General features: G+C 40.3%; 1 protein-coding gene across 1 annotated transcript in view; it reads right to left on the reverse strand.

The window, feature by feature from the left end:
• The window catches only part of LOC122981340 (metabotropic glutamate receptor 7), a 325,191-nt gene that overhangs the window by 200,873 nt on the left and 98,717 nt on the right, over window positions 1–25,601 (reverse strand). Inside the window, exon 2 of the mRNA XM_044350024.1 lies at window positions 9,411–9,627. Within this exon, the coding sequence (XP_044205959.1) occupies window positions 9,411–9,627 (217 nt within the window). The remainder of the gene's footprint in view (window positions 1–9,410; window positions 9,628–25,601) is intronic.

Here is a 25,601-nt window from a genome sequence, read left to right on the forward strand (position 1 = left end):
AGCTTCCTCGGGCTGTCTCTCTCTCTTTTTTCCAAGAAGAAGCAGCAGGATAATAACCTGTGGTCAGAAATCACCTCTGAGAGCTCAGATCTCCTCCCTCACATGTGCACTCAACGTTTTATTTCACGCCCAATTAACCCAAACTGACCTGAGACTGAAAGTTTGTTTTTGTAATTAGTTTGAACTTTAAGGTCTAATTGTGTAGACATCTTTGGTTAAAGAGCATGAAATGAGTCCCGACTCAGATATTTAACTAACATTCCTTCTTCTCAGCCGTGTTTGTGTCTCCTGCTGAAAGAGGTTTTTATTTATGTTCTCATTTATTTTTCATCAAAGCAGGAATGTGGAAGCTAAAAGTACATTTCTGTTCTGACAAAGTATCAAATATACGTTCAGTATCTTAGGAATTAGTTTTTATCTCAGACCAGATCAATGAAATCTGCTGATTTTAGCCTCCACATAAAACTACTGACTGAGAGAATGATGACAATGTGAAAATGACATTTTCAACCTGTCAGTTACGTTACTACTATATATCTATATATCTATATATCTATATATTAGAGGTGTGCTCAAATACAAATATGTTATTCGGCAAAGCACAAATAGTGGGGTTTTTTTAACGAATATTTGTTTCATACAAATATTTAAAAAATTATTTGTTTTCAGGAAGTCAGTCGGTCAGTTACATCACTATCTCAGTGTCTCTCCTCTGCTCCGTCTATCAGCAGGTCTCAGTGAGGGGAGTCACATCCACCTGCTACATGACGCACATTTCCTAATTTGGACATTACTTTAATTTTCATCTTTAATTTTCTAAAATTAAAAGTGTAATAAAAAAAAACAGGATTTTTAAGCCTCTTTCCACTTTTATTCGAATACAAATACAAATAATTTTGCTGCCTCAACAAATACAGATACAAATACAAATACTGGGCTCTCTGCACAACCTTAGTATATATATATATTAGGGGTGACCCCGAATACAAATACATTATTCTGCAAAGCACAAATAGTGGGTTTTATACAAATATTTGTTTCATACAAATATTTAAAACGTTATTTGTTGGGGGTGTTCCCCAGAGATAAAGCTGAGCTACTGACACAAGCAAAGTGCTCCCAACAGATTCTCCATAACCAAAGTTAGGTTGTAAATAATAGGCAATAAATGAAAAGTGCAAAGCAATAACTGCCTTTGAAGTTCTTACCTACATGTTACAGGCTGTGCTGTCTGTGTGTTATGGGTGTATAAATAGGTAGAGGTCTGTCTGCAATGAGGTGATGAGTAAAGTTTTAGCTCAATAGTCAGCGCAGTCGTCTCTGATCTGAGACTCCAGTTAGAGACCCGGTGTGGGGACCTCCTTCATAAGGTAGTTTATTCATGAACACTTATTGTAACACTTTAATTTTCTAAAATTAAAAGTGTCATAAAAACAAAAACAGGATTTTTAAGCCTCTTTCCACTTTTATTCAAATACAAATACAAATACAAATAATTTTGCTGCCTCAACAAATACAGATACAAATACAAATACTGGACCATCTGCACATGATTGTATGAATATGTATAAATGCTGGTGTGAACTTGTGAAAGGTTGAAATGTTTAGTGACAGTCATAGAAATCCTGTTTGTGTGTCTGAACAGTGTTTTCCTGTAGTGACAGAGAAACAAATAACATCTGTTTATTGTGAAACAGATCCGGCCACGTCTGTCTGGCTGTAACCAGCAGACACAACAACTCCTAGAGGTCGGCGTGAAAACAGATGAAGGAGGATTCGTCCTGCTGTTCGTAACGTCTGTGTCCAGTGTGAGTGCTCTGAGTGTTAACAACAGTGTGACGGTACTGTACTGTAGAATCGGTTCTTTTCTCATTTAAGTGCAAGAGGTGAATTACCATGACAACGCTCTTAAATTTCTACACGTGTTTCCTAAAAGCAGAGCTCGAGAGCGAGTGCAGATGGGGCTGCAGATGATACTGAATATATTTTAAATAACTTTGCATATTTAATTGTTTTGTAAGCCGTGATGTTTGTTGAAAATACAAACATCTGAAAGAGGAAATGTTGTTAATGACACAAATACATGTTTTATACTTGAAATTCAGTATTCAGTATAAAAGTGAAGTTTTAATGTGCAGTAAACAGTCTCTAAGTCTTTATGATTCATGTTCCTGGAAGTCAGTTGGAGAAAGTAAAACTGTGATTGATTGATCAGCTGCTGGAGGCAGATGTGACTCTGAAGGTTTTCTATAAGCTTCATGAATATGAGTCACTCTGTCATCATCTCTGTATTAGACTGTAAACAGACAAACTGGCAGATCAATAGTTGAATTAATGTGTGTGTTGGTTCAGTTTTACTTCCTGATTTAAACACTGACATCATTGATTTTATATCAAATGTTACTTAAAGAATTTAAGACTTAAAACTGTAAAAACAAATGAAAACTTCAACAGAACACAGTTTTAGCTTCAGCAGCTTGTGTTCAGGAGTCTTCAGGTACGACGCTTTTGGGAAAAACCTCTTAAGCTGAAGAAGGTTTGTAAAACGGATTTAACGACCATCAAGGATCTGGTCTGTAACAGACGTGGACATCCAGCAGGATGAAGTCTCCTCATCTTCTGTAACGGGTGTAGAATGGACCCAATAGCAGCACAAAAAATGACACTGGTATAAATTTTGCAGTCTTTATTTCACACAATGTCAAGGCAATAGCAGCACGGTCGGAGAAACACAGTTCTGATGAGTATGACTGCACCGGAAATTGAACCCCGATCTTCCACTCCCACAGCGGACAGAGACCAGGGAACAGGCAGGCAGAACTCAGAGTCAGGGACAGAAGGCTGGTGGGTTTACCAGGACAGAGACGAGGAGCGAAGGTCGAAGACAAAGCTGATCAGACACCAGGAAGGCAGTCCAGTGATGAGAGCAAGATGACAGCTGACAAGGAGGGAGTGGGCCGAAGCAGCTTATATACTGGCTTGATTGGAGATGATGAGCAGGTGGGAGCGCCAGGTGAAAGTGGTTGAACTAATGAGGGGTGTGGCAGAGCAGAGAGTGAGACTGAATGATTGGATGATTCCCACAGCAACAGGTGAGGGGGGAGAGCAGACTCTGACATCTTCCTTCTCCTGAGTCATGACTCAGTCACATCTCAACACAGACAGGAAATCATCATCTCTGATGTTCATCAACAACAAACCTCCATTAATCCACGTAGAAACCAGAGAAGCTGCAGAACCTGCCTGCAGTGATAGTTGTCTGAACATCATCATGTTACTGCTAACAGCTGATTCACATGACTTTTAACGGAGACTGTTTGACTAAATGTGAACAAATCAGGTGTGAAAACGTGTCTGAAAGAGAACAGCAGCTCCGACCTGCAGCTGATGTTACAGCAGCACATCTGATCAGTTTTATTGGCGTCTTTTATTTGTTTCTGTCGTCATAAAGGTAATTTCAGCTGTAATGATCACTGAGGTGAGGCTGAAAAATGAGCCACATACATAGAAGGACTGGAGTCAAATCACCGAGCAGCAGGTGACTTTAGTGAGACTTTGATAATAAATGAGGAGAGTTGAGATCAATTTTACCCACAAAGTTGACTTTTAGTGTGTGTGTTTTTTTTTTTCTTCGCAGCAGCAGTCGTATCACGATGACACGACACTAATGCTGCTGCTGCTGCAGTGATCCAGTTAGTTAAATCTGACTCAGAGAGAAGTTGTGAGAGAAGCCTGAGAAAACTTTAGATAAGAGAGAAACTCTTTCCTGCTAATCAGTCTCCTACCACCTGACTAATCACTGTGTGTGCGTGTGTGTGTGTGTGTGTGTGTGTGTGTGTGCAGGATTCTATCTTCAACACCCTGCTGGAAATGAACGCTGTCTAATTATATTACCGCTGCTGTGTGTTAGTGTGTGTGTGTGTGTGTAGATGTGTGAACCTCCCAGAATCAATACATGCAGGATTACTCACAAATCTGTAGATAACCCAGAAAGACCTACACACACACACACACACACACACACACACTTTCGGGGTATTTACACAGATTTGCATTTATTTCCTGGAGACCTACATTAACATTAACCACTGACCCAAAATTCAGCTTTTTTATCAGTTGTGGACACGACTTTTACATCTTCTTTGATTGATAGTGTCAAGAGTATTTAGGTGTAATAACAACATGTGCACACTGACCAGACTCTGGACACGGCATAGTAAAGATGTAAAGATGAAAACCAATACGAGAGTCAGAGACTCGGCTGCATCGATACACAACTTCAAATAGTCCAGAGCATCCTCACACTGACAGAAACATCAGAACCACAGCGGAGTCATAAATGATGCAGACAACACCACAAACCTCGCTACTAATTTAACAGATCATTTCAACCTGCTGTATTTCCCATAAATGTGTTCACGTGTCTCTTTGCACTAATGTCCAATCACAGAGCAGGAAATTTGGTCACGTGTGCCGCTAACGGCGAGCAGAAGCTAAAGATTCTTGAATCTGCAGATTCAAACAGTTTATTTTTAATTTCAGGGTCAGTTTTGGGTGAATTCACACCTCTGACTGACTTCTTCTCCATGGCAACAGCAGCCGGGGCTCGTGGGTATTGTAGTATGTTTTAGCCGACAGAATGACAGAAGAAAACAAAGTGTGTATAATTAAAACTGGTGTTCAGAACATATATATATATATATATATATTAGACATGTATTTGTCATACACATAACCTATTGATCCCTCGTTAATATAAAAATATTGATTATCTTAAGCCAGCTCTGCCTGTCTATCTACCTGAGCCTTCTCCATTATAGACATATTTAACAACAATTACAGATTTAACACATGATGTAAAATATTAAATACATATTTAGAGATTTAATCTTTAAGATTTTCATGAACGCTGGGACGATGCTGCAAACCTTAAACACACTGTTATGTTCATGTCTGCGCTGATGTTCGGTGGCTGTTTGGTTTCATGTGAGCGTCTGGTTACTGATTTATCTGCTTATTATCCTTAAAAACCAAGAACACAGTTGGTGGTTAATGCAGAATATTTTTTCCTGGATATTTTTTTTTAAAAAAGGAACCTGTTGCAGGGATAAAGAAGGTGAATACTGCCCCGGGGGTGGGGTGGGGGGGGGGGGGGAATCTTATCATATCATTGTTCAAAAGGCAGCACAGTTCAATGATCAGGGCTTTTATCTGTGTGGAAGTATTTGGCGACTGTTTGTGTTAGCACAGTTAAAAGATTTGTGGGCGTCCTCTGTGCACCCTGGCAGCGCCGTGTCCTTTAATAATCTCCTAAAAAAAAACTCCAGCTCATAAATGTCAGGACACATTCTAACTGGCGAGTTGTGAAGAGTCATCAGATCGCTTCTAAATGTCACAGAGATTATTCAGAGAGCAATCGACACCGCTGTAAACTCTCATTAATTCCTTTCAAGCTTCTGTGACTCCACAGTTTTAAATCCGATCACTTCACGTTCAGAAGTAGGATGATTACCTTTTACAAGAAGAAACAAAACTGGCAGACATGTTTTTGAGCTTTGAATGAGTTAAAGATAGTTTAGTTTTGTTAATACAGACGCTGATTTTATCTTCCAACCATCTTTTTTTAGGTTTTCGAAGTAAAACTGATCCCGTTTGGAACAAAATTGTCAAAAACTGAAATATGTAACAACTGAAACTGTATCTCAGACTTTTGTCCCATATTTAGGAATAATCATCTGTCAATCTGTTGATGCTGAAATATTGTCTGACTCATAAATAAAAATAACTAAGTTTAATAATTTGTGCTCTTGATTTGACGAACACCCTGACTGTGGATCACTTGGATTTAATGAGGTTTTATTTTGGTCTTGAACTAACATATGCTGATATACTTAAAGCACAACACAGTGTTATTATCTCCCTTGAACGTATCCGACAGGATTCCTGTTGATGTCATCCAGTTCATAAAAACTTCAGGTTATTCTGGTTAAACCAACAAGTTTTTACCTCCTCTTCATTCAACACATCAGGAAGCGACTGATGTTACAGGAGAAATATCTTCTGTCTTTAAACTCCTGGATGTTTGAATGTGTCCGCTCCACCAGCTGCTCCTGTGTTCCGGATCGTTTGCTTTGGCAGGACGGAGGTTCGTCATCGGCTTCATGAGCCACACCTGGACCCGGCGTGGTCTCGTGTATAAAGCATGGCCTTCCACACATCCATACACCAATGATTACTGACTTCCACCTTTTTTCTGTTTTCATTTATAAGTTGTAAATCAAATTAAAGCTGCAAGCAGCGTTGGTCAGGACCTCGCACTCTGGCCCGTCGGCATCAGATCATTTTGCTTTTTAAAAATGAGGGATATTTCTTACAAGTGTGGTGTGCTTTTATTTTGAAAGTTTGACTGATGTGTGTACTGTCAGGTGTGTAGAGACAATAAGTAACTGCAGCTGGACACAGAAAAATACTCATATATTTTGATCATTTACTGCTTCCACATAGTTTTAGATACAAACTTCATTTGAACTTTAAATGAGTCACCGTTCGAGTTATTACAAAGTTTTTAACAACTTTTTTTCAGCATAGTGTCATAAGTCATCTATTAAAGGTTGAAGCCGAAACCATTAACAAACTCAGAGGAGATAGTGTTTGTTTGGGAGCCAAAATTGGGGCAAAGTCTTATTTTGAAAGGCTAATTGCGGACTTCCTGTTTGATTTAGGTCAGGGGTGTCAGTGTATGATTTCTAGGTCTTGATGAGACGAATAATTGAGTTTTGGTTTGATCTCTCTACGACATTCCTACGGGCTGTGGCGGCCATTTTAAACATAGGTGGCGCTATAGAGCACATTTTGGCACTTTGAGGGTTAATTTTTACATTTCATCAAATTCTTCACCAGACCTGATGTGCGTGCCAAATTTGGTGAGTTTTTGAGCATGTTTAGGGGGTCAAATTTAGGTCTGAATTGGCGTAATAATAAAGAAAGAAAGAAAGAAAGAAAGAAACACATGAAAAACAACAGGGCCTGTTTTTAAAACTACTGTTTTACAGTAGTCTTCTGCCTTTTGGGTTCGGTCCCTAAATATTTGTCCACACTGGCAAACTTGTCTGGTCTCTCATATGTGTTGCAGCCTGTGAGCCGGGCTGTGACCCCTCTAAGAGAGAGGAACAGGCAAAAGAGATAAATCGAGAGAGAGAGAGAGCACTAATTAAGTGATTTTAAGTATATTAAATTATTAAATCAAGAGCACAAATTAGCTTTTTTTTCCCTCCGTGGCGCCTCCCAGGCTCAGTAAAATCAACTTCCTCTCTCGCAGAACTTTTCTGTGGAGAAACTTCTCGTGTAATTTCAACTCTTGTCTGTTCTGCTCGGTTCAGCGGTTTGACAACTACATTTAAGAACAAACTGCAAGTGATGCATACTGAAAAAATATTCCATATTTATGAAATGCGTCACCTTGTTGTGCTGTGATGAAGCTGCTGTCAGTGCAGCTCAGAGTAGAACAAATGCAGCTGCATCATATATATATATATATATATATATATATATATGTACAGTGTTATCAGTGCACCTCAGTATTAGTAATAGTATCCACAGATAATAATGATACACCAGATTCAGAAAGCCAGCATGGTGCAGCACCCTCATCGGCCAATTAAAATCTGGAGGCGACAACATGGGAAAAACTTCCTGCTCGCTATCGATGAGGAAACTGTAATCAGACAAGCACAGAATACTAAAGGGCCCATCATGTGTTTTATACTCTGAGTGTGAGCTGTAACCTGCTAGGAGACGTTACAGAGCGTCTCCAGCTCTCCTTTGTGCCCACCTCCAGAAGAACAGCTGTTTATTTACTATAATGTATACCCAGTGCAGCCTGGTTTCATGTGAAATACTGTTGATTTAATTGGATATCTAATTTATGGACATTCCCTCACCTCTTTATTGTTGGAGTTGTTTTAAATATGTTCTGCCTCTTTACTGTGTTTTATCATTAGAGGAACAGTTGTCCTGTGTTTATGCAGCTGTGTGCAACACTTGAGCCTAAGACAGATCCCCCCCCCCCCCCCCCCCCCGGGGGGACAATAAAATATGTCTCACCTTATCTTATCTCACATACTCAGCATAACTATAATACCAAAGCCAGTGTGTGTTCATGTAGGGAGCCTCCAGTAAATTATGTAGCCAGAAGAGAAACACTTACACATCCAGTTGTTAAAGGTCCCATCTCGTAGAAAGAGAGAGATTTCCATTTCTTTTTTTGATGATAAAGCAGGTTTAGATGCTCTATAAATATTGTGAAAGTGTCAAAACGCTCAGTCCACGTAGAAATAAATGCACACAGCCCGTCTTCAGAAACTCTGCCTTTAAACAAGCCTTAAACAAGTCTCTACTGTGTTTTTCTGTCATTAATGGTCACACTAGTTTCTCTGCTCTGCTCTGTGTGTTTCACCGAGGGCGGGGCTTACACCGGGATTCCACCGGGCGTGTGTGCGCCGCGTTCCGGCTCCGACGCGGTTTTGCTCCGTCCTCTGCACGGCGCCCTATTCCACCGGGAGCGTGTCAGAAGCGGAGCGTCTTCACTGCGGGGAAGCCATCCGCCGTTTAAAGTCAGTTGCACTCCTACTACAGTAATTACAGCAGCCTAGTCAAAGCTGATAAAGTGCCTTAAGGCTACCGTAATTACTGCAGTAGCAGGGCAACTAAACTGCCCAATTTTGTGAACTTGCTCAGCTTTTGTTGATTCGGTCATTTTCCTTGATTTTCATGCTGATGTTTCTTTATTCATCTGTTTTAATTGCGTTTATTGTTGAGATACGACCAGGAGTCTGCACGGGGTGTTTTATTTTGAAAATTGACCGGATGCGCAATGCTGTCTCTGTGTCTGACTTCCTGTCCAGCTCCATCTGCTCTGAGCTGCTTGACGTGGCCTCCGTGAAAAATAGGTGCGCAGCGCACACACATCCGGTGGAATTTAGGGGTCAGGAATCTACAACGTTTCTCTTAGTTTCTATAGTCAAAGGGTAACAAATTCAAAAATAATTACACATTTCTTCTAATTAGTTGACCTAGTTTAAAACTCTCAGCTGTTTATATTCACAGCTGAGAGTTTTTCCTTTGAGTAAAAGTTGACAAGTTTTCTCAACTTCTGTCAAGCAGCTAATAATTGATGAGCTTAAAAAGACAAACAGACGGTCTGAAACATGATCACTGTCAGAGGAAATCACTCTGATGGTTCCAACAGTCTGACAGTAAAGACTGTGACTGACTGAAGATTCACTTTTACAAGAGAAAATGCTTCAAGGATGAAGTCTTACTCATGTTTCCAGCATTCTTCTTTAAGAAAAAAACTATTAAATATCCATCATCCTTGTGTGGACGTGTAGGAAATCCAGCAGCAGTCTTACCTGCTTCTCTGGAGAGCTGCATGAAGGCGTCCACCCCCTTCTCCCCGTAGCTGCCCTCCGACGCCACCGTGGACACGTAGTTCCAGCCCATGGCCTTGACGATGTCCACCATGGCCTGAGCCTGGAAACTATCCGGAGGGACGACCCGAGAGAAGAAGTCGTACCTGCGGTCGTCGCTCAGCTCCGGGGCGGTGGATGCATAGCTGATCTGAGGGATCTGCAGGGAGACGCAGGAAAACGTTGGAGTTAGGACGGTGAGAAGACGGATCAATCAGACGCTGTTACACAAAGTATGTAGATGTACTTTATGTGTTTAAATGTAGTTCGTCGGATCAGATCATTTTGATCACTTACAAGTGTAGTGTGCTTTTATTTTGAAAGTTTGATTGACATGTGTACTGTCAGGTGTGTAGAGACAATAAGTAACTGCAGCTGGACACAGAAAAATACTCATATATTTGAATGGAGAGTGTGAGCGAACCCACACCTTTTTGATGATTTACTGCTTCCACATAGTTTTAGATACAAACTTCATTTGAACTTTAAATGAGTCACGAGACTTTGACCTACAAATCTTGAATTTACATGTTTTTTCTATCTTTTACTGTTTTTGAGATATTAGAGTGTGAGTTTTAAAGTCTTTTCTTGCTCCTCCTGTGATTTTATAATGAGTGTGTATTGCGGAATGTTTCACAGCACTGAGGGAGTGACATCACCAGGAGCAGTTGGAGAGGAGGATATTAGAGAACGCTTCTTGTGAAATATCCTCATAAATCCCATGACTTTGGCCAAATCTTACATTAAAAATCATATTTTAGTAGGAAATTTCATGGCGAATCCATTGATACAGGTTTGAAAGTGGTCAGACTTATAGTTTAGACGTCAGAAGCCTCTGTTTGACACAAAGTTCATGCCTATAGATTGCCTCCCTATTGTTTTACATTGTAAGGTGTGATGTGGCACTGCAACTCTGAGGGCTTATGAAATCCAATCTGTTCGAGTTATTACAAAGTTTTTAACAACATTTTTTCAGCATAGTGTCATAAGTCATCTATTAAAGTTTGAAGCTGATACCATTAACGCCCTCGGAGGAGATAGCGTTTGTTTGGGGGCCAAAATTGGGGCAAATCTTATTTTGAAAGGCTAATTGCGGACTTCCTGTTGGATTTAGGTCAGGGGTGTCAGCATATGATTTGTAGGTCTTGATGAGACGAATAATTGAGTTTTGGTTTGATCTCTCTATGACATTCCTACGGGCCGTGACGGCCATTTTAGTTACATAAGTGGTGCTAGAGAGCACATTTTGGCACTTTGGAGGTTTGGGGGTAATTTATACATTTTATCAAATTTTTAACCAGACCTGATGTGCGAAATTCGGTGAGTTTTTGAGCATGTTTAGGGTTTAAGTGGCGTAATAATAAAGAAAGAAGAAGAAAGAAAGAAAGAAACACACGAAAAACTATCTATCTATATATATCTATTTATCTACAGGAAACAGGTCAGGAAAGGTTGATAAATTAGCTTTAGCTTTAGCTATGGTTAGCTGTGTTAGCGCTCCAGCTGTTTTGTAATAAAAGTTTTTCAACTTTTCCTGAAAATGAGGCAGTGATTTCTATGTCATAATAATTCTTCTGTGGTAAAACAGATGTCAAAAAGAAAGAAAGAGAGATGCTGGTTTTGACTAATTTTTTTTATCTAATATGTAGTTACTGTGTTTTTTTGCTTTGAAGGCAGAATTAAATGACAGCTACATTAAATATTCCTTTAATAATTTACATTCTAGTTGTGCATGAACATCAAAACATTGAATTTAACTGCAAATAACCAACACTCGTTTTGATACGAAGCCTCAAAATATGAAGCAATGTCTTTAAGTGATTAAACAGTAAATACAGTCAAGTTAAAGTAAACAGAGCTAATCTCTGTGAGCCTACTTTCATTATAAAAATGGAGGTGATGGTGGATTCTCTCTGTTTGACAGATTGAAGGTGTTCGTGGTAATTACATCAAATCTGCGTGAGGTCAGGGGTCATTTGATCTCTGTCCATCAAGGTCCGCGTTAATGTGCAGTAACAATTAAATTCCTTCCCCTCTGGAAAATCTGAGAAACTCTGAAAGTTGCATATCTCCCACTAGATGTTTCTTCCAATTAGCCTTTAATCTGTCGGGAGCTGATCTGCACTCACATTATTATGCATGTACGGGGTTAAAAGTTTGATGTTGTGGGTTAAAACACTCACAGCACATTCTTGTCAATCTACACTTCATTACTGCACACAGGACTCATTATTTTTAGTTTAGTGTTTTTGTATTTTTCATGAAAAGCAAAAAAAAGAATAAAACACACAGTTTGGAAGAAAATTGGATTTTAAAAATACCATCTTCAGCACAAACACTCAGAGGGACTCTAACACATAATCAGCTGCTCATTTGCACTTTCTTTTTTATTTTTCCTTCCGTTTCTATTAAATGAAGAGACTTTCAGCTGCTGTCAGCATCACAAGAGGACTTTATTTACTGGGAACTCTGGTGACCAGTGTCCTCCAGAGATTGTAACCAGAACTTTCTATCCATTGGTGTTGTGCAACCCTTTAATGTTTTGTGTATTACTTAGTGCTTCTACAACATGATCAAACCACAGATCTGGAGCTTCGTTTGGAGGATTTTTTGATAACAAAACAAACATACGATGTGATGACCGACCAACTAGAGACTCATCTCCACATTTGTTAGTCTGTGATCGAATCTTTTCTCTGTTTTGTGTTTTGTTATTCTTGTTTTGCTTTGTTGTTAATTCCCAGAATGCTTTTTGTGAGCTTGTTTAGTGAAATAGCTTCATAAATGTAATCCTGCGCTCCAAATACCTCATTTAAAACAGCAGGAACAGTGTACTGACATTACTTAATGTCATTTAAAAAGACTGATTGCCATTAAAGTAAACATCTATTACAAGAAACTTAAAGGGCTTCTTGCGAGGAAATTTGATATTCTGCATAAAAAACAGGTGCAAAAATACAGTAAATGAGGTGAAAGTTACAGTAAGTGTCACTCAGCTCAACTGCAAAATAAAGCAAAGTATGATGATATGTGAAGGTTTTGTGCAGGGCTGCAGTGATGCTCAGCTGAACGCAGTGATGCAGCAGAGCTGCTGCTGCTTTAGCAGCCGTGTCCTTGAAATGCAGCTGAAATGTGTTTGAAGTTTTATGGCTTCTGACTCAAGATGTCACAAAGGCCACCTCATCTGGCCTGCAGGGATGGATGCACACACACACACACACACACACACACACACACACACACACACACAGCTGTAAAAACACACATTTGGTCAAACAAACAAATATAAAATTGCTTTTATACAACATGAAAACCAACCTCACATAAACAGGATATTGAGTGAACATAATGTTGCACAAACCTGAGCACACAGAGAAGCATACAAACACATGAATATTCAGATGTGTGAGCACACACACACACACACACACACACACACACACACACAGTGTGTGGTTGTGTGTTTTGCTGAATCTGGCGTGGAGGCCTACGGCATGAAAACACAGTAAAACCTCAGGGAACAACCTGCTGTTCCTGCTCTATTCTGCACCATTATTCTGCTCAGGCCTCCTTCTGACACACACACACACACACACACACACACACACACACACACACACACACACAGAGTAATCCAGGAATGTACATTTTGTGCAGGTTCATCACAGTTATTGGAAGCACTGACACTTTCTGTGGCCATTATATCGTCTCCCAGAGGAGAGAGAGAGACAGAGAGAGAGAGACAGAGAGAAAGAGAGAGAGAGAGAGAGAGACAGAGAGAGAGGGACAGAGACAGAGAGAGAGAGAGAGAGAGAGAGATAGAGAGAGAGAGACAGAGAGAGATAGAGAGAGAGACAGAGAGAGATAGAGAGAGAGAGAGAGAGAGAGACAGAGAGAGAGAGAGATAGAGAGAGAGAGAGACAGAGAGAGAGAGAGAGGTCATCTAACAGAGACACAAAGAAAGAAAGACTTTATATATATATAACTGTACATCCAAATACTGTGCTTAATGCAACTATAAAACGTGAATATTTGGTTGATAAAAGGTTTTGTTTTTCATTTGTTTGAAAAAAAGGGCCAATGAGATGTGGAATAAACCTAAATTCAGAACATATGGTTTAATCATAAAGGAGTTTAGTACTGAGATGATGTGAAATGTAAAATCTGCCTGAAAGGAAAAGATCTCTGCGTCTGACTGAGACGATAACGTTTGGAAACAGGACGGTATGTTTGTGCAGTAGAGAATAAAATGCATTTCATTTTGTTTTATGATTCCAGTTGTAGACTGGTGAAACTAACAGTGATTATTTCCTTATTAAAGAAGGTGGAGTTATGAAAACACTTTATTTCTATAGTGAAGTGGACATTTTCACTCCGTGTGAGTATTAAGACAAAACCTGTTTAAGAAAAAATGTTTCATATAAGTAGTAGTTTATATTGTTTATTTGTTTGTTTATTTGTTTGTTTTTCCCAGACTACATACAGTCTGTGGTCTGAATCAGTTATTTACATGTTGTATTATTGCGTGTCAGGTAATCCCATGTGGGACGGATCATTTTTAATGGTATGACATGAAAATAAAAACATCATTGATTTATATAATCAACATTTCTCTCCCTCTGCAGTCTGATGTGTCATCAGAGACTCTGCAGCTCCTCTCGGCTTTACGGAGCTTTATAGTGAGTTTCAGCTCATTGTTTATCTGTCCGGCTGCAACTTTACTGTTCTGGTTCACTCTCAGCGTCTCATAGCGTCGTTTTCAGAGAGTAAAAGCTGTAAAAAAGCCGCTGTACACTACCTGCTCACAGTTAGCTGTAGACTAGCTGGTGAACATAGTGGAGCATTTAGCAGATAAAGAGCCTGATATTTCCCTCAGGAGTTGGTAGAGAGTAAAAACAGAGCTAAAAGAGAGTGAATATTGGACAGAAACACGACTCCACATGAATGATAATGTTGCTCCGTAACTGCTGGATGTGGAAATAAGTTCAACATATCAACTTTAAAGCTGATGGAAACTAGCAGACAAACTATCAGTTAATGCAGGTTTAATCAACAGATCTGAATTCTTTTTCTTCTGCAGCTGCTTTGACCCGAGAACAAAATACAGGACATGACAATAAGCTCGTGTCTTATTGTCTTCATCCTCATCATAAGATCTATGGTGTCCTACCGTCTACAGAGCCACCGCGCTCCGTTCTTATTCGTCTTCCAGGTGACAAACTCGGCCTAGTCTTCACCTAAAAGTGATTGTCTAAAAGAAAAATCTTTCCCCGGGCTTCTGTGCTTTCAGAAGCCAAAATAACCTTTCAGGCTGATGGATTCGGTGCTGAGCAGAGAGGACAGAACCCCTTTAGAGCCGCTCTGCTGAAGGTCAGCTGTCCATTTCTCAGCAGGTGGATTATACAAGAAGAACCTCAGGGTGGAAAAAAGAAACTCCTGTATGTTGAATTCAGGCTGATTAAAGGAAAAATTATATTTCATCTTCAGCAACCGGAGGTGTTTACCATGTGCAATTTACAGTTACTTAAGTAGTTTCAACAGAAGTGGAAGTTAAAGAATTCAAAGTGTTGTATGTATATGAGGGATGTGCAGAGAGACCAGTATCTGTATTTGTATCTGTATTTGTTGAGGCAGCAAAACTATTTGTATTTGTATTCAAATAAAAGTGGAAAGAGGCTTAAAAATCCTGTTTTTTGTTTTTATTACGCTTTTAATTTTAGAAAATTAAAGATGAAAATTAAAGTGATGTCCAAATTAAGAAATATGCATCATGTAGCAGGTGGATGTGACTCCCCTCATATTTAACATGTTTTTTTTTTTTTCTTCTCAAAAACAAATAATTTTAAAAATATTTGTATGAAACAAATATTTGTAAAAAACCCCACTATTTGTGCTTTCCTGAATAATGTATTTGTATTCAAGCACACCCCTAATATATATCATATTATATATAAGATCTTTATCACTAACAAATACACGTAAGAGCATTTTAATGATGTAGTTCATTAGTAACAGTACTGCATTGTATTATATCAGTGTATCATATGTGTTTCATAATAATAATAATAATAATAAATAAATAAATAAGACAGCTCTTTACGTCATGTCACAGCTGATCTTTGAGGAGACGGAGAGTCTAAAACCTCGTAGATCAGCATCAGGTTGATTTTCTTGGTGTTGTGATGTAATACAGAAAGAGAAAGTAATGATAAATATAAAATAGATATTTACAGTAAAAGTAAAAAGGTGAGAAGAGCCGTTCAGTGTTTAAAATGAAGAGAATGTAATGAACAAAATATTAAATATTATTAATGTGTCTGTTTTGTTGTTATCCTTTAAGGATATTTATCGTTTATATTAAAGGAGCGAGAGGGAGAAATATTCCTACATTTATCTTCTCAGTGACTGTTTGAAGTGTTTCGCAGCAGATCTGATGATCTGATGTTTGAGTTCCTCCATCAGGAGGCGGCGCTCCACGCCGGCCTCCTCCTCACGCCGCCTGGCAGATGTTACACCACTCATCCTGATAAGGAAAAGCAGCAGCTCCTCAAACGGTACATATGTGTGGCGACACAGCGGGGAACCCGGCGGCCTCAAGAACTGGCCGCGCTTCGGAAAGTAATGTACAAAATGGCGTCCGGCCAACGTCGTCCACCACCTCGGGCTCCGGCAGAGACAGCTGCTTGTTACAGACCAGGATGCCAAATCCTCCGTCCTCCCACACGCTGACTGCTCCACTTCCCTCTGCTGTCACTCCATTAATGTGGTGACAAATTCACACACACATGCAAACACAGATGATCCTTTACTGCAGTAAAAGTACATAAGTATTATGAGCTTGATGTAGTTAAAGTATTGCAGTAAAAGTACATAAGTATTATGAGCTTGATGTAGTTAAAGTATTGCAGTAAAAGTACATAAGTATTATGAGCTTGATGTAGTTAAAGTATTGCAGTAAAAGTACATAAGTATTATGAGCTTGATGTAGTTAAAGTATTGCAGTAAAAGTACATAAGTATTATGAGCTTGATGTAGTTAAAGTATTGCAGTAAAAGTACATAAGTATTATGAGCTTGATGTAGTTAAAGTATTGCAGTAAAAGTACATAAGTATTATGAGCTTGATGTAGTTAAAGTATTGCAGTAAAAGTACATAAGTATTATGAGCTTGATGTAGTTAAAGTATTGCAGTAAAAGTACATAAGTATTATGAGCTTGATGTAGTTAAAGTATTGCAGTAAAAGTAGTGGTTTGGTCCCTCTGACTGATATATTATTATATATGACATCATTAGATTATTAATAGTGAAGCATCAGTGTTAGAGCAGCATGTTACTGTTGTAGCTGCTGGAGGTGGAGCTAGTTTACACTACTTTATATACAGTTAGCTAGTTTAGTCCAGTGGTTCCCAACCTAGGGGTCGGGCCCCTCCAAAGGGTCAGCAGATAAATCTGAGGGGTGGTGAGATGATTAATGGGAGAGGAAAGAAGAAAAAAGTACAATATTTCCCTCTGAGATGTAGAAAGTAGCATCACATGTAAACTGTACAGTACTCGTATGATTTTGGGGGTTTTGGTCTGTATTTGACGTTTCAACAAGCAGCAGCAGTGAAGTGAAGACAAAGAAAATGAAATAACAGTAATGATATGTGGGCGGTGGAGGTGATCTGGGTACCTGGATCCAAACCTCCGTCCTCCCACCTGTTCTGTAACCGCCGTCTGACTCCTGACAGCGACGGCGGGCTCTGACCTCTCTGTCAGAACACTCGGGCCCGTACATGTGAGCCAAAAGGCCGCAGGACACGAGCAACACCAGCTGTCACACTTCATCCTGCCTGCCGCCCTCTCAGACAAACACACTCATTTAATAGACACCGGCGTTCAAGCAGAAGGTCAATATCTTCAGGTCCTCTCTGATCGGAGGCTGTCAGATGGAAATGTCAATAATCATACAGTGTGTGTGTGTGTGTGTGTCGCAGCGCGGCGGCGGCCACCTCCGTTTCCTCTCTCTCTCTCTCTCTGAACGGCTTCTTCTTATTCCGCTCAGGTTCAGAGAAGCTTCTGAGACGCTCAAATCAATTTCTCTTCTCTTCCTGTTTCCTTCCTCTGCTGTCCATCACTTTCTCTCCATCCTCTCTCTCTCCTTCTATCACCATCTGTCTTGGATCAATGCAGCTTTATCCGTCGTCACCTTCCAGCTCAGGTCATGTTTGCTTCTCCCATCCCCCCCCCCCCCTCCCCTCTCTGTGTGTCGGATAAATGCAGGGTTTTAGCTATTGTCACATTGTAGCGCAGGTTGTGTTTTATTGAAGCTGTCAAGGTGCTGACCTTTCCATGTCCAGGGGAAGAAAGAGGGATGGCAGCAGGTATGATGGAAGGAGAGAGGGATGACCAGACCACTTATGAGTCTAATCTATCACAGGGACAGAGAGGAGAAGAGCTGCTGCGCTGCCAAACTTCTGCCTTCAAGGATTTAAAGATTCTTTCATTTTTATTCTGTTATTTATCCATCATGTCAGTCACCTGTGTTTCTATATATTTGTTTGTTTCTTCACATTTTTCTTGGAAAGCAGAGAACAAACTGTATGTAACTGTTGTTTTCTTGTACTTGTTGACCAGCTGAACGTTGAAGTGCTTTCATTCACTCACTTACCAAACTAATTACACGTCTTTTGGCAGGAAGCTGCGGTTTAAAATGAAGTGCAGTTCATCATCATCATCATGTTAGTGCAGAGCAGCTGAGAGGAGGATCTGGCAAACTCCCCGAATCTGACTTTGCATCTCTGCATGTTTCTCCTTTGTCTCTTCGGTGCATCTGTGTTGGATTCAGTTCATAGAGAAGATGTTTCTGTAAACTTGTAAAAACATCATGCTGAAGATGTGCAGCTTCACCAGACTCCCAAACCCGACACGCGCTGGATGGTGTTTATTAACATGATTCCAAAGATTCATTAAACTTCTTATTTTCAAAGGTAACTTTTCATTTAGTTTTAGTTTTTGTTGATGAACTGTAGGATCATGAGGTTTTTATCAGCATCTCTTCAACACATTGAGCTCAAATCTTTCTAACTTTCAGACCTGAACTCAAGTTTTTCCCTTTTTCTTTCTTTCCTGTCATCAGTTTCACTTCCTGCCTGAAACCTGAACTCAGGTGGAAACTGGAGATCATTACTGTCTCTGTCTGCTGCTATTTTTGTCTTTTGCCTCTTTTTTCTATTTGTTCTTTTCTTTGTCAGAGTGACAAACAGGAAAATGAATCAATCTGTTCTCATGTCCATCAGTGGTGGACATCACATTTATGGGAAATATTGTACTTTCTACTCCACTACATTTATTTGACAGCTTTAGTTACTTTTCAGATGAAGATTTGACACAATGGATAATATAACAAGCTTTTAAAATACAACACATTGTTAAAGATGAAACCAGTGGTTTCCAACCTTTTTTGTCTTTTGACGTCTTACAAAAAGCAGTGTGTAGTCGGGGTCACATTTCACATGTCTATGAGTTGTTAACAGCTCCACCAAATAGTGATTTTTCCCTCTAAACTTCTCACATGCTTTCATTTCAATAAATGTTCAAATGATCCAATATTTCAGCAAAAATCAAAGATTAGAGAAAAAGTCCAAAAACTGAAAACAGATTTGTGTATCAGAACTTTGTTTTTTCTTCTTTCCTCTCCCATTAATCATCTCACCACCCCTCAGATTTATCTGCTGACCCTTTGGAGGGGCCCGACCCCTAGGTTGGGAACCACTGGACTAAACTAGCTAACTGTATATAAAGTAGTGTAAACTAGCTCCACCTCCAGCAGCTACAACAGTAACATGCTGCTCTAACACTGATGCTTCACTATTAATAATCTAATGATGTCATATATAATAATATATCAGTCAGAGGGACCAAACCACTACTTTTACTGCAATACTTTAACTACATCAAGCTCATAATACTTATGTACTTTTACTGCAATACTTTAACTACATCAAGCTCATAATACTTATGTACTTTTACTGCAATACTTTAACTACATCGAGCTCATAATACTTATGTACTTTTACTGCAATACTTTAACTACATCAAGCTCATAATACTTATGTACTTTTACTGCAATACTTTAACTACATCAAGCTGATAATACTTATGTACTTTTACTGCAATACTTTAACTACATCAAGCTGATAAGGAGAAGTTATAATAAATACTTTATATTAATAAACACTTAAATGTTCTTTTATCTGCTTATAACTACATTATAGTGTGTTTAAACCATTTATTAACTGTTTATATATTGATTATTAATAATAAATAGAGGAGTTTTAAAAAATAACCAAAGGATAATGATTTCTGATCACCATGGCGACCACAGCAGGGCATCACTGAACCTTAATAGTGTATGAATGAAGTGTGTACATCATTATTTCTGTCTCATCTCTGTACTCGTGTATCTCTGACAGATCTCTGTATTCTCCGTTAATTAGCCGGCGGGGCCACATCTGGCTCGGCGTCGGACCATGTGATCGCTGAACCGAACGGAGCTGACAGGCCTACACGGCACATCTGGCAGCGAGCACCGACACCGCCGCCGCCGCTGCTGCTGCTGCTGCTGCTGCTGCTGCTGCTGCTGACCGGACGTCACTCACCGCTGATACATGTGTGTGTGAGAGTTACTGTACATGTGTGTCATTGTAATATTGGTCATTTCTCCTTCGAATGTCTTAGTTCAGTGCAGAGAAGTTGTTTTGCATAGTCAGAGGAGATGTTTCAGGAGCTCCTGGTTCCTGCAGTAAAAGTCATTTTTCTCATAGACGATGTCAGTGACTCACTTTGGATCAACATGAAACTCTCCTGGTTATCTGGTTATTTGGTAGAAACTCAACGCTACAAGCCTGCAGACATAAAAACTTCAAGGTAGAGGTCAAAGGTCACGTTCACAGTGTTTCCAGTGTGTTAAAGCAGCAGTCAGGTGTCTGTAATCATTCCTGCTGTTCATACTGGATATTAAAAGATCCTTCAGATGTGCTTTAATGGAAGTGATGGAGGCCAAAAATCCACAGCAGTCTGAGTTAGTCATATCAAGTGGATATCTGACACATTTACAGTCTTTTTAGCATAGATTCCTTCTTATTATAGTAGTATAGTAACAAAAAGAGGAACTTTGGCACTAAAAAGACTAAATGATTTGACTCATTTGGACGCTGAAGCTTCATATTAGCTTCAGATAAACTTTTATTTTTGCACAGATGGAGGACTGTGGATTCATCACTTCCATTGTTAGTGCTTTATGAAGGGATCCTCTAATGGTATGTGTGTGTGTGTGTGTGTGTGAGTGTGTGTGTGTGTGTGTGATGAAGGGGAGAAAGAGAAACATGGTGTCCTAATTACACTTACTTACAATGACCCTGCTAGCGATCACTGATTTCATTACAGCCTCTCATTTGCCGCCATATCCTCCTTAAACACACACACACACACACACACACATACACACACACATACAGGCTGACATTTTGGCACAAACGCACACACTCATACAAATATACACACAAGTAGGCGCAGCATTCATCATCACGCTGTTATTTCCCAGCCTGCAGACGGACGGCTAAATGAAGCAGAAAGCAACAAGCTACTGGATGGTTGTACAGCCTCTGACTCACTGGACGGGTGTGTGTGTGTGTGTGTGTGTGTGTGCGTCGTACGTCGTTTTAATCACTATCTTTGTAAAAGAGTGCATCAGCATTCAGCTAAACTGTGATTCACACGAGAAAAAACAGTCTGACAAAAAGCTGAAACCTCGTCTGCCGACTGACTCACCGTCTTTCATCCTTTCATCCTCCTCCTCCTCCTCTTCCTCTTCCTCACTCGTCTCCCTTCTTCCCTCTCCACTATCTCTATCTCTGTTCCCTCTTCTAATCTTCCTCGTCTGTCTGGGTTTCTCCCTGCTGCAGCCTCCTCATCAGTGAGGAAACATAAAATGTGGATGAAAGTGGAGCAGCGGGTGGCGGCGGCGGCGCTGACATTCCTCTGATGAGGTGTAACTCTGGTGCATGTGTCACCAGTTATACTTAGCTACATGTGATGGAGATCATGTCCTCGTGAGCTGCGCCGTGTGTGTGTCTCCGCACGACGCTACAGAGTGTTTAAAGTTATTTGTAGTTTTGGCTGATCTTTGAGGAGCAGAACTGTTGCACACCTGTAGATCAGACAGGTAGACGGGTGTGTCGGAGAGAAGACCACGGGGGCCGACTACAGCGGAACAAAGAACACCGTCTGCTCCACTTCAAATTAGAGAAGATGTTTAGTGCTGTGCAACAGTTTTAGGGACTTTAGCTTCTTCTCCTTAATGCAGCAGGACGACAAACATCCAGCCAGAGTCATAAAGATCCATCTTCAGTCTCTGATCTCAACATGATGGAGTCAGTCTGGGATGAACATGAAGAGAAGAACTGTTGAACTTCTCCGAGACGCAGGAACAACCTGAAACACTGCTGCTGTTCTAAAGACGAAGCTGCTCTCAGCAACATATTGATTTCATTTAAGTTTCTGCTGTTTACTCAACTTTGGATCAAGTTAACTGATCAATAAAAACTATTTACTGCTTATATGTGTATATAAATATGTTGGTGAACATAGTGGAGCGTTTAGCAGCTAAAGAGCAGATATTTCCCTTCAGGAGTTGGTAGAGAGTAAAAACACAGACAGAAACATGACTCCACATGAATGATAATGTTGCTCCATCAATGCTGGATGTGGAAATAAGCAACTGTTTGCTAACAAGTTAGCCACATCTACTTTATAAACTGATAATATGACAGAGTCAAGAAGCTTTAACCAGATAGAAACTATCAAGGATCAAGAACAGACACCTGAGGAACTCCAGAAGTTATTACAGACTAGTCAAGTCTGGGAGATTCAGTGCTGAGTATCGATACTAGAATAACATGAAGACACAGAGGTAGAGGGACTGGTTTCCAAAATAAGAGAGAGACAGCCTGGAGGGGGTTACTTTACTGAGTTCCCGGGCTAGCTAGCAGTTATTAGGTCCCTCCCACTCGGCCTCGCCGCCGCTGGTCGTTCTGAGCTCCGTCTGGTGTTTGCTGGTTTTACACGAGGGTCTTTTAGAAGGAAAACGCTTCTAAAAGGACGTCTCTCTTCCTTTTAACTCGACTCGTATCGCTCATTCAACCATCGCGCTTTCCCAGCTGAACCTCGTCACGTCATGAAGTTACTCCAGTGGCTGCCCCCCCCCCCCCCCCAATCCCTCCTAACACGGTGAACAGTGTCTGCTGGATGAAAGCCGATGATGCATCACTTCACTACTTGAAGGACAAAATAAAAAGCTTAATGCAGGTTTTAAGAAAATAAAAAACACAAACAACCTCTGACAGTATGTGTGTGCAGGTCTGTAACCAGGACGCTGGCTCTACAAATCCATCTGGACCTTTTCATGACAGAAACACTGTAGAAGTGTCAGACTTTCTTCTTCTTCTTCTTTAGTTTACAGCCTCGTTCTGTCATCCACCTTTACAGACAAACACACTGTTATTTAGACTGAAAAGACTTTCTGCTCTGTTTCTGTATCATGTCGAGTGTTTCTGACACCTTCATGAGAAACTTCAGGACGTTCCTTCTCTTACAAAGACCTCAATTATGCAGCTGGTCACTGCGGTTCAGGAGCTGCAGCCGTTTTCATTTCACTATTCAATTTTTAGTTTTTTGCTTCAAAATAAGGGGTGAAGTGGAAACAAATAAATAAAAAAAAGCACAGATAGAAATACATAAACATACACACACACTCTTTAAACATCACATTACCTCATCAACAAAACATTACAGCTGATTCCTGCCCTCTATCACACACACACACACACACACACACACACACACACACACACACACACACACACACACACACACACACACACACACACCCAGCAGCAGCAGCAGCCATTAAATCTGCTCAGGATTCTTTGTGCTTACATAATTCATTAGGAGCGCCGAGCCGCTCTCTGTCACTGAGTGGAGTAATCCTATTTAATCTGATGCTGTTAATTCATTTGTCCTACATCACCCTCCATTCTCACCTCACTGTCACCTCAGACACAGAGGAAGAAGAGGAGGGAGGAAGGAGGAGGAGGAGGAGGAGGGGGGGGATGTACGACAGGTGAGGAAGACGTCGGAGTGAGAGGAGGGTTATTAGAGGAGGAATATTAAAGAGGCGAGTCGAGGTGAAGAGTCCAAACACACTCAAAACTTTTAAGTAATGACCCGCCTGCCAATTACAGTCTGAATGACCTCACTTAATTGAACGGCACACTTCTAGTAACAATGGACGTTTTAATTTGGCACATTTGGAGAGCAGGGAGGAGGAAGAAGAGGAGGAGGAGGAGGAGGCGACGTTATTATACTTTAACATAATTTAAACTGCTCTTTGCTGCAGATTGTTGGACACATTAACCTCTTCCATTCCAGCTCTGTTTTTTGAGCAGAAATGAAATACACAAATTAAAAAATGACTGAAGCACTCTGACTGTATGCATGAATGACTGTATTAGAAAGAAAAAACCCTCTAAAGTCTCTCGGGAAAGTGTCAGAGAGACACAGAGCAGTAAAAAAAAAATTTAAAGACGTTTCAGCCTAAAAGAAAAGAATAGTTTGCAGTATGAATAACTGGATCTGTGCAGGTAAAAGACAGGACTGTAACAAAGTCTCTTAATGTGTAACTCTTAAATCTCCGTTTTTGTCCAAAAACTATTAAAAACCCGTCAGTGAGTCACATCGCTGCACTGGGTCACATGTTCCTTCATCAAGAAGAGTTTGGTCACGTTAGACTAATAACAGCATCATGTTTTCAGTCTCTGGACAGTAGTTCTGTGTAATGCAGACGCCACTGAGCATGTGCAGGAACACGGTTCTGTTTACAGCTTCACTTGCTTGTTGTGCTGCAGATCACAACCTCTGGACTTTGTATTGAAGTTCTTTGAGAGATTTATAATGTAGTACAAAGTCAGAGGTTGTAGCACAACAAGCTAGCACTCTGACTGTATGCACAGATGACTATATGAGGCTTTGTTAGAAAGAAAAAAACCCTCTAAAGTCTGTCGGGAAAGTGTCAGAGAGACACAGAGCAGTGGACCTTTGAAGTCAGAGAGAATTTAAAGACGTGTCGGCCTAAAAGAAAAGAATAGTTTGCAGTATGAATAACTGTATCTGTGCAGGTAAAAGACAGGACTGTAGTTCCTGAACCTCTCTGACTTTTCTCTATGAGGTCTGTTATGTCTTAATGTGACAGACTCTTAAATCTCTGTCCCGCAGACCTCTGTCGTCGTTCCAGAAACTATTAAAAACACGTCGGTGAGTCACACCGCTGCACTGGGTCACATGTTCCTTCATCATGAAGAGTTTAGTCACGTTAGTTTGTGTAGAAACGGCTCCAGAGACTAATAACAGCATCATGTTTTCAGTCTCTGGAGAGTAGTTCTGTGTACGGCAGACGCTACTGAGCATGTGCAGGAACACAGTCCTGCAGATCACAACCTCTGACTTTGTACTGAAGTTCTTTGAGAAGTTTATAATGTAGTTTGACTTTCATAATAAGCTCATTGTTCTCATGTTAATAGGAAATAACAAAAATACACAACTATGAGCTATAAACTACACTGTGTGTTTGTGTGGTTTAACAGCTGTAAACGTCTCCACTGGAAGAATCTTCATACAATGAACATCAGTTTCATACAAATATGACATTAACATAACATATGAATTTAACCAACTTCCTGTCAGTCTCCTCGCCGCTTCCTGCTGCTGCTGATAAACTCTCTGATGAATCGTGTTTGACAATGTCGGGATGTGAAGACGGAGCCAAATGAAGCCGTGTGGTCACGCCTCACATCTCCTCTCATAAGTCTCTCAGCAGTTACAAAAAAAAAAGAAAAAAGACAGCAGCTCGTCTGCAGAGTGAGATGATTTATCGCAGGATGTGGGTGTGAGATGGAGAGGTATGATGATGACGCGCTCCCAGGACCGGTTGAACGGAGGGAGGAGGGAGGGAGATGATGGATGGATGGATGGATGAAGAACCTGAGAGATCCGGAGCTGGAGGGGGACGTCAGGTCAGAGATCCTCTCAGTTCTGGAG

Source organism: Thunnus albacares, chromosome 4 (assembly GCF_914725855.1).
Source record: "Thunnus albacares chromosome 4, fThuAlb1.1, whole genome shotgun sequence".
Lineage (NCBI taxonomy): Eukaryota > Metazoa > Chordata > Actinopteri > Scombriformes > Scombridae > Thunnus > Thunnus albacares.